This window comes from Haliotis rufescens, unplaced genomic scaffold, assembly GCF_023055435.1.
Source record: "Haliotis rufescens isolate VD_foot unplaced genomic scaffold, xgHalRufe1.0.p SCAF_40, whole genome shotgun sequence".
Lineage (NCBI taxonomy): Eukaryota > Metazoa > Mollusca > Gastropoda > Lepetellida > Haliotidae > Haliotis > Haliotis rufescens.
In genome coordinates this window covers 695,458-710,982 of record NW_025964113.1, presented here as the reverse complement: position 1 = coordinate 710,982, position 15,525 = coordinate 695,458, and the positions used below count along the sequence as shown (strand labels likewise).

Genomic DNA, 15,525 nt, shown 5'->3' with positions numbered 1-15,525 from the left:
TATCATGTTTGTTTGAATGTATACATATATAATATTTTCGAAATGATATTAATGTGCTATTGGAGCGTCCTTGTAATGACATCGCCAAAGACATTTGAACTAAGATTTGATTTGTAATTTATACATCGCTCATAACTTGTCCCAGCTAATTGAATATTGAATCTCCACATGCTCTTGAGGCAGAAAAAGTAATCAATGTGTTGTTGCCTAAAGACTAAGGTGCTCAGTGATTCATGAGCGAGCCTTCTGTTTGATTAATTCTGATTTAAATGGTCTCTTTCATATGTTATTTCCACCGACAAATTTAAACGTTCAAACACATCTACGATTTCTATTAAACGATCTTGGAGGCAATTAAGAACATCTTGATATCACAGCTTGTAATTGAACTGTAACTGAATTAGAAAGGATAATGGCAAACGAGAAAGTGGCGCCAATCTGCTTGCTGTGTTCAATGAAACTCGAACGATGCTATGAACGATGCTCGCATTCCATATATACAGTAGTTTACAGACGTACGTCTCATTAAGCGTAACCCTTTTAACATCAGCTGAGCTATTGGAATTGCCTGGCGTGTGTCTTCGGTCCTTTCGTCCGTTCACTCTCCATGTTTTGTTCATTTCTGAAGAAAATGCCGGACCAATTACGGAACTGAATATTTGCGTGGATATTCCATCAATGTTGTTTAACAGGTTTGATTAAGATAATTCCGATCTGAATTTCAATATGGCCGCCACGGTAGCCATATACTGGACCTAAAACTGTGAGGTTACGACGCTGAATCTTTGCATAGGTCCTCTTGTCAATGAACTCACTTCAACGTGAGTGTTTATTATATTCAGATCTGATTTTATGAAATAAATATTGGAAAATCCCCTTTGAACAACTTCTCAGCCAAATGTTTGTCGCCATGTGGAAATTGATAATGTAGGTATAGGGTCTCAACATGTGTCTGTGATTTGTTCCTCCTGTGTATCTTTGAACTTTGATTCTGGCTACATAATGAGAACCATCGTTTCCTCTGAAGGCACACTACTACTACTGTAGTTGAATCTACATTTGCTTGTTTAATCCTGTGACTTATCTGTCTTAGTTCCTGATCTGATCTTCAATATGGCAACACGGACTAAGGGCCGACAAATTAATATTCTTGAGGGGCTGAGTCACTGTTACGGTCACGAGTTGAATATACAGAGCGAGATTGTGAAATCAGTACTTTAAATAACCACACAAGAGAAATGAATTATCAATTTATATGAAACAGAAAGTAGCTGGTTTACAATCATAAAATACAATACAATGGGTCTAATATATGTAGCAACAGCAAACAATACAGGCCATTTTACATAAGTCAGTGCAGTCACGAATTGCCAGACTTCAATATATTGAATTAGGCACGTGCTACGTTCTTGAACCCATGAAGCAGTGCTGGTAGCAGGCAGAAAGTCGGACCTTACTCGTAGTTTTCCTGTCCGTGCTGGGCAAGTCGCAAATCAGCCTCAAATCTCCCTCGTCTTGCTGTCATATAGGTAAGGCCAATTTTCTAGAAACTGTGGTGGTCTGTCCCGGAAGTTAATCAACAAACTAAGCTCCTCACAGCGAAGCTCTTTATACCGAGAGGGTAACGATGGTGTCAAGCGGTAAACAGATCATATATATGATAGTTTGATCTGTACTTACTCGTTGGTACCAGTGTTGCATAAAACACTTGGCTTCCATATGATTATAGCCACATATTTTGCAACGCCATATTCTGTAAATAACTGATTAATTTTGTCATGGAAGACATGGACCAATTTCCGTACAAAAAAACAAGTGTCGGGTCAAGAAATACCACCGCGAATTCTCCAGTTTCCCTTTCTAAAAGTCAAGCTTTATGACCACATTAGAGTCATCAGTCTTTACGCAAATTGTGCAGGTAAAGAGAATAGAGATATGCATCATGAAACTGGCCCGAGCTTGGGCCAAAGGATACACCACTTTCCTATTTCATCGATTAACATGGTTAACAGACAAATAACTGTCATTATAGCCCCTTCATTTGACTCGAGCGGATACTCAAACATATTGGATAAAGAGTTACTAGACATGCATAACCGATGACATTTCTGGTCAAAGGGCTTGTATGCAGAATATCAATCTTGATACACTGAATCGCTTTGATCGCATGTAAATGTCAAATGCAATGAGACTTTTTACAACCGGTTCCTGAAAGATGATACAGCGTGAAATACTTTGGGTATCTAAAATGTGTTAAACGAAAACTGGAGCTAATTTGATATATTCCTGTTGGCCGTACAATTGGATTAATTTGGTCCCACGGATGTGAATGTGATAACGCTAATTGTAATTCTTTTCTATATATTTGGTGTCGTTACATATATCGGCATATTAATTGTTGTTTGGCATATATATAGAAATGGTAGAAAACCAGAAACAATTGCGATTTAAGAAGTTTTCTTGGTTCATGGTTATAATCTGGCTTCTGCATGGACAGTGGACGGTGGACGGTTGGGTAGCCTAGTGGCAGAAGCGTTCCCTTGTCACGCCTAGTTCCATTCTCACATGAGAACAATGCTCGAAGCCTATTCCTGTTTCCCCGTTTCGTGATATTGATAGAATATTGCCAAAAGAGGCGTAAAACTATACTCACTCACTCACTCTACTGGGGTCACGGGTGGCCAAGTTAACGTTCTTTAAGGCGCCACAATTCGGTGTGCGTGTCAGGAACCTATGATTGTAGGTTCGAATCCCTGTCCGCCCCGATTAGGTTTGTCAGCACCATATATACTCGTGCTCGTGGGTTTCTCCAAAGTGGTAAATGTCTGAGACATGCATCACTTCGGGCTTTCCTCCCTCATTAAGCCTCCTCCGATTCGTGCTGTAAATGTTATACATAACATCGATATTTTCGTTTATGAAGTAACATTTACTTGCACAACAAAAACTTGTCATTGTGACAAAACGATTGTAATCGTAAATCTAAATCGACGTGCGTGCTTCACAGGGAAACTTTAAGCTGGTTATTAGAACGAGGGGAGGCAGAGAAATACTGGTATTTGGCATACCCAATTGCTAGAAAGAACGATCCACCAAGACTTAAAGTCTGCCTTTACATAAGCAGATTTCCTAAAGCATTTTTGAGAGAAGAAATGTAAAACAAATAGATGGTAGTAATAATCTTATAAAAGGCTTAAGAGTCTTTTTTTTCCAAATCACCGAATGAGGTGTCCAGGGCAGCCTACTAGCTGTGTATGGGCCCCCGGAGCATCCTTATGTATACATAACTCTATACATCAAACTGACTGGATATGTGATAGCATTCAGCTTGAGTAATTCCACCAGCCAAACCTCCTGGCACGGTGACACTGGGAATGGACATTCTAGTTTCAGGCGGGAGAAAGACAAACAATCATTGACTTTATTGATGTGATGAATAATACATAGACGATTATACTGGGCGAGGTTTTTAGGCCAGGCCATATTAAGCAATAAAATCCCGCCCAGTAACCGGTCTAGAATAATTTGACTCCTCTAAATAAGTGGACAACTCGAGCTTTTCACTCTATTGATCAGCTGATAGAGACTGCTGCGAGCGTGTTTGATGTATAGGGTGTTTGGAACCAGTCATTCGAAGCACGCAAAAGACGTGCTCAAACTATTGCCCAACAGAAACAGGGAAACGTCTTAAACCCCCCTTTCATCGACAACGATAAAGACCAGTCTAAAGTCCAATAGATGAGAGGAATACTCACCTTTATCAATTTGTGCGACTGTAATAGAAAGACACCATAGGCCTACTGCGGATATTGCAATTGTTATCGTCTGGCTGTATCGGCTGTTAATGGTCATGAGAGGGTCGAGTAGGTCCTCACATTTCCGATTCCAGTATTTCAAGCCTTGTAATAAGATTTATGTACGTTATTGTAATAAGCTCCCATGTATTTATATACGAATTGAAGGTGTCATGAAGTATTACTGTATATCTATCATTAGCTTGAAGCCCCATTTTAAAAACTGTTCTAGTTACATAGAAATATGCCCTTTGCTAAAACTGATCTCCGAGATCGACCACAGTGTTTAGGTAGCTCTTCTGTTAGGATCGCTATTTCATCAGGTTTACATGCATCAGAGTATCTGTTTCCTGTGCGCTCCTGCTTGTAAATATACGTGTTGTAATTGGCAGATTGGTGATGGTTCAAAGTGTGAATATTTACTTATATTTGGAGAGGGCATCTTGAAATGGACATTTTATATATATTTGAGATAATGATGCGAATGGAGTGTTGAAGCGAGCAAGAAAGAACACGTTTATCACAAGTTGAGAAAAGTTGGGATGAGTGAACGAAGCAACCCAAACATTTACAGACTTCATCAGTGAGCAAACACCTCCTCTTCACGATCATTCCTTCTGCCTTTGGAATAATGACTTATGTCAATGCACGGTTAACAACAAACAACTGTTGAAGACAACACATGTATCACGTGGTATATCGATCCGATAAATACGCAAATGATGCCACATCAGGAGCTACTTTTGATAAGACCCATACATCGATACGAAGATTGCGAACAACTATTGTCTAATGCTCCCAAACTGTTTAGATGGAGGTTTCCCGATGTGTGAGTGTTTGTGTAATTTAAACAACCATGGCTGCAAATCATTGGGCTCTATGAAAAAATAAATGGGCTTTTCATACATGCATTGTATTCATACGCGGTTACTAAAGCTGCTTTAGTAAATGAAAAAGAGCGTTTAAACTTCGTTTACTTTAGAATGGATTTTATGATGAAGACACTATGATCCTTGTATATATCCGTATTGTACATATCATATATCAGGAATATAAAATTGGCGAGCATAATATCCAAGTGGTTTCCATATATATGATTTTTACGATATGAAGACCTACTCGACTAATAATCTCTATCTTTATGCAACCACATGCTATAAATTTGTGCCGTAAAAAAAGAAAATCTGAGATACCCATCAGCAGTTGTGTATTCTGCGAAGTCTTAGTTTTAATTTTAAATTGTTTTAAATTAAATTAAATTATATAAAAAAACATGTAGTAGTATTCATTGTGTGCCGATTAAGCGCCAGTAAAGTTCATTTTGTAATACGAATAATTTACAAATTACAAAATATGTTTGTATGACCATCTGATGCTGGTTAATGAGAGAGAAACGTAGAGGACATTAGAGAGATAGTACTTCGTGGTGAATAAATGGAGATATCGGAGCTAAGTGTTCAGTTTTCTTCTGAAGTCAATTAACGTACGGAAATCAATCTGACATACATGTGTGTATAGGTGATAAAAAATCCTGTTTCACCTATTCTATATTTTACACGTTTTTTGCTGTATGCGTACTGCCTAGTTATTACAAGATGAAAGTGTCTTTTGACCTTGTGACTCTGTGACCTTGACGTTTGATCATAGTGACGGGAATGCTTCCCGATTGATTCTAATTAATTCTGTTATTTGAACATCGTGCCATCTACAAAGGTGTCCCTAATTGATTTTCTTTCAGCCAAACCACTGAATGAACAATATGTGATATGATGTTTGATAAATGAATTTTTCAATGCAATATCCTCACTACATTCAGGCATACATGTATATACAACAGGTAAACATGATTTCAGCTGATCATATTTCAATTGATATTTTTGTAGGTTGTAAGTCACATTGGCCGACCAAAGCACAATTTTATTGGAGAATAACATAACACGTTATGTTGTTTTGTTACGTCAGTTCAAGTAGACGTTGCCCTGCGGCATCAGGTGATATCATGATACAATCTTCGCGTTTGTGATTAGTCTGCGATAATCCTCCCAAGATAGAAATAGCATGTCAGATAAAAGATAAACAGCTTGATACGGTTTAAATTATTGTAAATTGATGATCTCCTCACAAGCCGATACGTTCTGATTATTAATGATAAGATTTACAAGTTTAATGTCCTGGTGTAACAATGCAAGGTAACATTTAGGTATTGATTAGTTTTTGTGACTTTATTGTATGTTTCCATATTGATCATAAATCCCTCTGCCCACGTATATTAAAGTTACAGTACATATCAAGTTATCGGCTGGTATGATTTCTTACATCGATATATTGAGTTAGAAGAGAATCTATTGAACGAGGATTCGCTGGACTACGCACATGCACACCACATACGGTCTTCAGTAACTGGGGGGCGGGGGCGGTCGGGTAGCCTAGTGGTTATAGCGTTTGCACGTCACGCCGAAAACCCGGGTTCGATTCCCGACATGGGTACAATGTGTAAAGCCCATTTCTGGTGTCCCCCGCCGTGATAGTGCTGGAATATTGCTACAAGCGGCGTACAACCATACTCACTCACTCACTCTTCAGTAACTGTGACTACTCCGTGAAGATCCGGGTTAGAATTGGTCTTCAACAACCCAAGTAACAGTGACTATTGACATTGATTGAACTTTGTAAGAATAAAGAGCTTCAGTTTATCAAAGACACGTTTTTTGAAGAATTGAAAGCAAAATTCAAATAATTCTGAACACTACCCGCATGGGAAGAATACCGTCGTCAGTCTTATCTGGTTTAAATTATTATTGATATTCTCAGACGTAGCTGAATTCCAAATGCTAGGAAAGTTTTGTTATATATTACGATAGGTTTGTGTTATATGTATATGTCATCATTTTCCTGGTCTCAATTAATATTTCCCTGTGTAATTCATATATTATGTTAGCTTCAATAGATAACTGACGTTTCATCTCATTGCTTTCAGTTCTCTCCCTTGTTGCCAGTGTGCTGACCTTAACCTTGATCGCCTACGACCGATTCTTTGGAATTGTGTTTGCCATGAAGGCACATATGTCAGAGAGAAAAGCTAAAACCTCCATAATAGTTGTATGGTTGTGTTCGGTGATAGTGGGATCTCCTTTGCTGTTTTTCCGAGTTTTAAAAAAACGTCAGTGGAAGGACCATTTAGAACTCTGGTGTGACGATGAGTGGCCGGTGGAGGAGATTCTGGACCCAACCACGAATACAACAAGGACTGAAATGCCATGGCGAACTGCTTATTATACGGGTGTCTCCGTTGTGCTGTTCTTTATGCCTATGTTGGTTATGTCTGTGGCGTACTCCGTCATCATCTGGACACTCAAAACACAAACTGCCCCAGGGGAGAATGTGCCACGTAACAACTCAGGCCAGAACAGAGCGAGGAAGAAGGTATGACACATATACAGCGAAACCCTGTTAATCCGGAAACCCTGCCTCCAGGGCGATTACTGCTAAAAATCTTATACATAGAACAAACATATGTATGCATAATTAATAACAATGGCATTACTACGTACCCATCTTTAATCGGTACTCGAGGCAATATCTCTGGAAATGGTTTGTCCAGATTAATGGGGGTTCGCTGTATCACTATTTAGCTGGAAATGTGTCTGAGATAATGTGAAATTGCATTTCAGAAAAAATCTTGAACAACGTCATATGTATCAATTTTGGTACCAACATGTTATAACAATGTGCTTGTAAACCATCTTATCTCGAACCCCGAAGGAACCAATGATAAGCGTCGAGACATACGGACCATTTACATAAACGGGAATCACCCAAGAACTACATGTACCTGTACTCGAACGTTAGACTACAAGCAGTAACATTTAGCGCCACTCATATTGGTTGAAAGGCACAGGATCAAAGCGAAACATATACTTGAATTAGCGATAAAGTAGATGAAAAAACCCAACATATTGTTTGAGATGTGAGTACGCATGAAATATATAACTTAATAAGTAACCATGTTTAACTGATATATTTTCAACGACAGTGTTAAGTGTTCTGTGTGTGTTCAAAAAGATGTATCATTGGACTCAAGCAAGCATTCACTGAAGTCGAGCTAAACAGATGTTGGAATTTTATGGTCCCGACAGAATAATTTTCAACATAATGGAATATATGAATCTCTGCTTGTCTCGAACTACTGATACCTCGATACGTTTTCGATGGTCGCGATTTCGAATGAGTGAACAGGGATTTACTTTTTAATTGCATATTTTAGCATTTCATAGTTTAGGCTCTCCCTTGTTAAAACAGGGACAAAAACAGAAGTTGGATTTTTCAAATTAACACAAATTCATCCACAGATCTGACTGTTATGATACTTAAATCTGATAATCCAGTCATGAAAAAGATTCACACCAAAATAAATTTTATAAGCATTTTGTCTGTTCTCAAATATGCATGTCAATATGACCGTCCATGTCATAAAATGAACAACAAAATCTATGGCATAAATACATGTAGTCGGTATGCCTTGGCTTCCTGGACATACATCTCGATTATAGTGTAAGAGCATGTCATCCAGGGCTGGTGATCGACACGACTAAAGTTCTTAATCCATCGTGTCCGCCTATAGATCATCTATATTAAAATCAATACACTATCAAGGATGCTGTTTTGGCTCGCTGAAAATTCATTTCTTGCTTTTAGCAATAACCTCAGTGCAGACTGCTGTATCGTGCAGAATATTTTATTTGCCAGCCTAAGCCGGTTCTCATTACATGGTAAACCAAACGTGTGCTAATTTAATATCTAAGCCGGAGACTAGGAAACCCTAAGCACCACATATTCTTCTTCCAATTCAGCATCTTGCCTCCATGTGATCGATGGTGTATGGTAAGCCGATTTCGAAGTCCCGTTTTGGATAAACAATTCAATATCCTTGTCTCCCCTTTTTGCTTTGTCCAACTAATGAACTCTGTTTATAACTGCACTTGACTGCAAGAAGAGACCTTTCCACAGTTTTACAAAGGCTTTAATTTTACGACCGTAAAGATCAGGACAACCGGTTAGACGTGTGGTGTTCGTCGAGGAACTAATTTTCATTCGAAGTTGACTTCATAAATCAGAAATGGATGGTTCACGTCTGGGGACATTAAACACTAACCACAGAGCTAAGGAAGTAAAAATTATCGAAATAGGTAATAAGATAAATCAACATTTTGGTGACTACTCCATCGTAGTATTTCACGGTGAGGTTTCCGCGAGCTTTGATATATTATCCGACAATACACGATTAGCCCAGTCGGTTTAAATATTAATTATCTTCACAGTTCCTCGAAAACATCGGTTCTACGCATTTTTTTATATTCTATTATGCATATGTTTCGAATGTTCATTTCTGTTTCATTTCTCTTTAGTTTACTTATTGAAAATTAATGACATTTAGATTTGTCTGTTATGACTCTTTCATTCTATGGTTTCTTTAGCAGAATCTATTTATTCAACAGGATTACGATTTATTAGTCAAAATGTTTCTGCGATATATTACTCTTTTCCATGTTGTTTTCCATTCACACCTTTATCGCTGTGAAACTGCTGTTTCCATTTATACATATGCACACATGTAGTAGACGATTGCCGGAAAAGTATTAGACAGTAACTGGTGTGCCGCTGACCAAATCCTTCGAGGTACTAGCTACAATCGGATAGGATAAGGGCCCTTTATAGCCACTGGAATGTCAAATTTTACAGTTGCAGAAATATTAAAAAGTTTAGTATGAAATTACCAGACATTTTCAAATGGCTAACTGCTTTTCTTGCAAATTCGGACTTATGGCATGATCAAATATAATGAGTAAAAGAGTAAGATCTTTTAAATTTCAAGTTCGTTATCCAAGATGGTTTGTTGACCATATACATGGCATCTGTATGTCCTTGGACCAAAGACTTGGTCATCCTCAAATATTTGATTAATGAAAGCGCTTCCAGAAACGTCTAAAATCAGCCTCTTCGACACATTTAGCCTTACCTATTCATTCACCGTTGTTATAAGCCCAAAACATGCACGTGTTGAAATGTTCATCCGTATGCACAGATCAGGTATGTTTTATGATGATTCTAAGCGTCTTGCTAATTCCTTACATTATTCAGGTCCTGTTAGGCCAAAAGGGTCATTTATCATACACTCGACTGGTATGTTGTGCAGCAGATCTTTAAGGTAATAACTAACATGAGTGTAATTGCTTTGCAGGTGATCATGAGCTTCGTTTTGATACTCCATACGTTTGTTAATTATAAGTGGCTGATGTTAACACTAGGTTCCAATGTTGTACAGGTGATCTTCATGTTAACACTCAGTTCCAATGTTGTACAGGTGATCTTCATGTTGATTGTCATCCTTGTGGTGTTCGCTGTGTGCTGGCTGCCCACCCAGGTGTACCTGCTCTACACAGAACATCGCTCAGAGAGGCTCCCGGTACGTTGACTTCACTATTCTCACTATAGCACCTGATATATCAGTCTCCGGGAGAACATTAAGAATCAGATATGTAGAAAAATATGCACATAAATAACGCATTGATTGCCACTGATCGGGGGTTACTGACAAACAGACTTAAAAAAACCCCAGGCTCACAAAACGCGGTCTGGCTGTGTCTTTTCTGAAACCAGCGCAAAAGTGGCGGCGTGATAGCCTTGTGGGGGGACACCCCGGTTTGCCGGCACCTATTGTACTGGGTTAAAAATTACCCAACCAATACTGACAAGTATACAATAGAGGGATTATGAGGATTAAAAAGGGATTTAAAAGAGGGCAACATGACTTTCGTTATTTTATTTCTCATGTACATACAGCATACATTATAAATCATACATGTGTTCATACATACAAAATATATAAACTTAAAGTCAGAAATTAAATTAATTATCTACACTTCACATACATTTTAACTCACAAACCAATAAATCTTGCCACAGAATCAGCATATTCTGTTGGTGACTTGAGCCCTGCCAACAACTCCTGCTTTTCCCTCTCAATACCGCTATCCACATAGCGGTACTTCCTCCTCTTTCCTATCCTTTAGATAAACATCTAAATTGCTGGCACATTTAATCATTTAAACGTTTACTCATCCCGCCGAAGTTCCGGGTTCGTACCCCATATGTTAAGCCCGTTTCAAATGTCTCGTCATGTGATAATGCGAGAATATTGGTAAAGATAGACTGACTCTGCTTGTGCCTTCAATCATTGAAGTCAGTTAATGTGAACGAGCTGTATCCGACATTTCCTATAGCCGACTCTCTGTAAGACTGATACAATCTGTACACATGTACTATGTGGATCTAATTATTACATTCTTTTTATACCAAAATATCATATCGGTAAGACCATACACTGGTGCAATAGCATATATAATACATATACATGTATTAAAGTAAGTTGGTATTATCATTGCTAAGTAATTCTGATGACTATTGACCAAGACAGATTCAAACCCGTGTATCTGTAAAACAACAGTGCATAACGCGACGCGAAACCTCACTCGGTGTCATGACAACAAGTATGTCAGGTTTGAAGGAGAATGAATGTTGTTCAACAATGCACTATTCCAGCAATAAAACGACGGTATAATGTAGGAGTGTCACTATAAATCGAAAGATCGATATATTGTTATTGGTAAGCACTTAAAGTCAATAAATCGATTGTTAAATCAGTTTCTGATCAATAGTATCGATTTCAGTTAGGAATATCGATAGTTTTGATTGTATTTACCATATCAATACAATACATGCGAAGCTGTTCAAATTATGTTTTTCTTTTGATCATGAGTGGTAGTAATTTACACATGGTAATGTGGATTTTTTTTTCTTAAATCATTAGGGTAAAGAAAACACAAATCAGTCATATCTTAAACTTTACTTTTTATTTGTTGTTATTGTTATAACATTCATGAGTACCCGTTTGATAGAATATTGATACTTACCGATTGACATCGTCGATAATATCGAAATTTAACACGAGTTTCATAAAAAGATTATGTTATATAATCTAGCGGTTTTTATCTAGCGGTTCAAGATAATGACGTGTCATTTTAACCTTCTCGATACGGTCTTCATTATGGACAACACAACTTCTTTACAGCACTTAATGTAATGTTGAGAATTCTGAAATGGTTGCAATTTTGTATGTGAACCATACTCCCCTCTCTCTCGGTCAATACACCAATTCTGAATATCAGTATGCTCACACACAAATGTAATAATCTCCATACGTAGCACGGACAAATTATATCTCTTTCTGAAAATTATCATTGATATTTGTACAAAAAGCCATAAAAAGGTAGAAAATTCAGAGCAGAGTGAAATAAAGCGAACGATTTCTTGAAAGGCAAGACAGAGGATTGAAACTCATCACCCATTCATGAATATCAATACAAGTGAAATAAATAGCGACTTTGCGCAGCACTAAGACTCTGTCATAGCTTGATAAGAGCCAATGCACTTCTATGCCTTTGACCACAATTGACGAGCGTAACATCACATTCAACTCTTCATTGATACCGCAGCTTCTAAAGTGGCATTTGGAGATATCACATCTACCAAACGATTTCTGAGCACCGTGTCCTTACATTCAACACACTGACAACGTTGTGTCTGGTTCTGCCATTCCGGAAAGACAAACGATGTCCCCAATGCATCGAAAGATGAACCAGACGAGGTCACCGCGGCCAGTCTTAGTGTTTTCTTTGTATTACCAATAGGGGGTAATTCCTCAAAGCTTAGCGGCTCTACTGTCTGTGAATCTAATTACAACAACCGTATATAATTGTATGCTCATTAGCTCACTTTGAAGTTGCATTTTGTCATAAGTCCACTTTGTTTAACGCACAAGTCATCGAGATTATGAACAAAAAAAAGAAGATCTGATTCTTCTTCCTTTCCGTCTTGGTAGTCCGGCACAAGAGCTTCTATGACATCATAGGTTTGCTTGAACTCGACGAATTGTGCACGGAAAGACCTTCGCTTGTATTGGAAACTAATTTACTTGATAATATTTACTTTCGTAATAATCATTGGATAATAAACACCTACCACGGTGCAGCTCATGTTCCTAGTATTTGGCACGCTTTCTTTGTTAATAATACGTAATCAAACAAGAGAAAAATATTTTAAGTGTTTAATATTGTACTGACAAATTGTGCACGGAAAGACCTTTGCTTGTATTGTAAACTAATTCACACAATAATGTTTACCTTCGTAATGATCATAATATGATAAACAGCTAGTGTACAACGGTGGAGCTCATGTAACGAGCATTATGCACGCATTCATTGCCAAATAATTACATGAGTCAGAGAAAAAAGTTTTATGTATTCAATATTATTGACAGGATGTAGTGGGTTTTTTATTCGAAATGGTCAGATGTGTGTCTTGGACGACGCGTTTTTTGCTAAATAGGAAAGAAAATGCTTTCTTAAACGATAATTGCTTACCTGTTCTGGGTCATGGTTAATGAATTGCAAACATCAATACAGTTAATAAAACAAAAGGTAAGAACACCGACAACAGTAATTTGACAACATTACAAATTTCATAAAAGACCATTAGCGGAACGGTGGTAAGCTTAATAGGTAAAGCGTTCACTCGCAACGCCGAAGGTCCAGGTTCGAAACCCACATGGGTACGTTGTGTGAAGCCTCCGCCACCGCCTTGATATTACTGGAATATTGTTTAAACCATGCTCACTCATTTCTTATCCACATTCGTTTCTCGTTCTTATAAAATGGAATATGCAACAAATTAGACGCCAATTATCGCTTACGAAATAATTATTAATCGTGATTTAAAAAAATAATTATTGTGTACAGATTAAAATAAAAAAAGCAGCAAAGAGGGTTTGGGTGATCCTGGCACAGTCAGGCTGGTTCGGCCCCTCTACACGCACCCAAGACAGCGAATGGGACTTCTCCCGGGAAGCGCTGCTTTGTCAAACCCGCTCATAACTTGTCGGAGAATTTGCAAACTCTCCAACACTGCAACCTTCTGCTTAACCCAGATTGCCAGAAGGGCTGTATTCCTGGTAGCAAACCTGGATACTCTCCCAGCGTCAGTCAACAGATTGGGAGGTACCAAACCTATGGCACCGAGAACAGTGGGGAGTCGAACAACTTGGTACTTGCGATGTAAGCGCGGTCTTTCGAAAGCGATGTTCGCATATTTGCCATGCTTTTTTCTGAATCTTGTCAATGTCATTAGTGTCAAGAGGAACAGAAAATTCAATGACATACATTATTTCATTGGATTTATCAAAAAGGACAAGATTAGGTTTGTTGGCCTTGATAGATCTGAGGCTGTATACGGACCTATTCCAAAGAACTTTGTATTTATCATTTTCCATGACGCCCTCTACATATTTTGGGTCGTAACATGGATGGACATCTGTGTCAAAATTACAAGCATGGCGAAGACGGTAATAAAATGATCGAGCTTAAGATACTGTGTTTGTGCCAAAGCTGGGTATCCACTGACAATGTGTTGGACAGTCTCATTAAATCCATTGCATATTCTACATTTCATTTGTACATTTTAATGCAAAATCACACATTAACGTTTTAGAGCGGGAAGTGACTGGTCCTGAGCAGCAAACAGAAAGCCTTCTGTTGCACTTTTCAGGCCAGCAGACTTTATTCAAGCGAAGGACTCTGCAGAGTTGCTGATCCTCTAAACACACTGCACATAAACTCGATGCAGTGGTCGTTCTGATAGCCACTTATTTCTGTACCGTCCAGCAGTACCGAACCATCAACAAATTCAACATTGACATTGACATTATGTCCTACATCCTTGGTTCGTTTAAGAAACCCATGGAATGCCTTGTTTTCATCATTACTTTTATTATTATTATTATTATTATTATTAGTAGTAGTAGTAGTAGTAGTAGTAGTAGCACATGTACAAGTACTGCAGATACCACTCCTAGTAGTAGGATGATGATTATATACCAAGTTAATGTTTCATTTACTTCTCAGTTTATATGGAAATTTATATGTTAACTTTTCTGTGAGGTAATGAGAGAAGTTCAAGATACTATGCATGTTTTCCCAAACATAGACTGCAAGATTAAGTAGTTATTGAATTATTCAAATCATGGAAACGATTGAGTGCGAGTGCTTCAACAGTTATTTATTAATGTAATTTTCATAGGATATTGATCTGTCTTTAAGTTGATTACGCGGCTTAATGTCTAATCCTTTTTCTTGATAGGTCACAAGTCTCTTTATTAATCATTAAAATAATTGATAATATCAGGTATCAATTAGCGATCTATTACGTTGAATTTACTGGTTGACAGCTAAACTCTAAAAAACTGTGTATGACGTTTCTTGTGGGCCATCTGGACAGCATTCCTCGTGCATAGTCCAAACGGCATAATCTTCTTTGCCTTCCCGAATGAAGAGTTTAAAGGTTAATAGTCCAAAGTGAAATAGAATTTTATTACATAGTCAAAGGCAACGTTGTACAGTTAATACCAGGTGAATTTCCCAGGCGATCAGATGTTTGATAGATGTGACTGAACAAGGGGGAAAAGTGAGCATGATTTCGATTGCAATGTGTAAAACCTGGCTCCAAAGACATTAAAGATACATAAAGTATGTACAAATAATTATCGAGAAACTTATAGATTAATGATTAACAATTTAAAGAAGCTGTACTGACATGCTTTGATCTATATGTTTCTCTGCTG

The 15,525-nt window shown here is 37.9% G+C and overlaps 1 protein-coding gene across 2 annotated transcripts in view; it reads left to right on the top strand.

Moving 5' to 3' along the window:
• The window catches only part of LOC124138011 (substance-P receptor-like), a 58,635-nt gene that overhangs the window by 32,195 nt on the left and 10,915 nt on the right, over positions 1-15,525 (top strand). For both annotated transcript variants that reach the window (XR_006861587.2, XM_046504525.2), the window contains exons 2-3: positions 6,772-7,217; positions 10,156-10,257. Coding sequence is in view for 1 of the 2 variants with exons in the window: in XM_046504525.2 (XP_046360481.1) it covers positions 6,772-7,217; positions 10,156-10,257 (548 nt within the window). In the remaining variant the exon portion in view is untranslated. The remainder of the gene's footprint in view (positions 1-6,771; positions 7,218-10,155; positions 10,258-15,525) is intronic.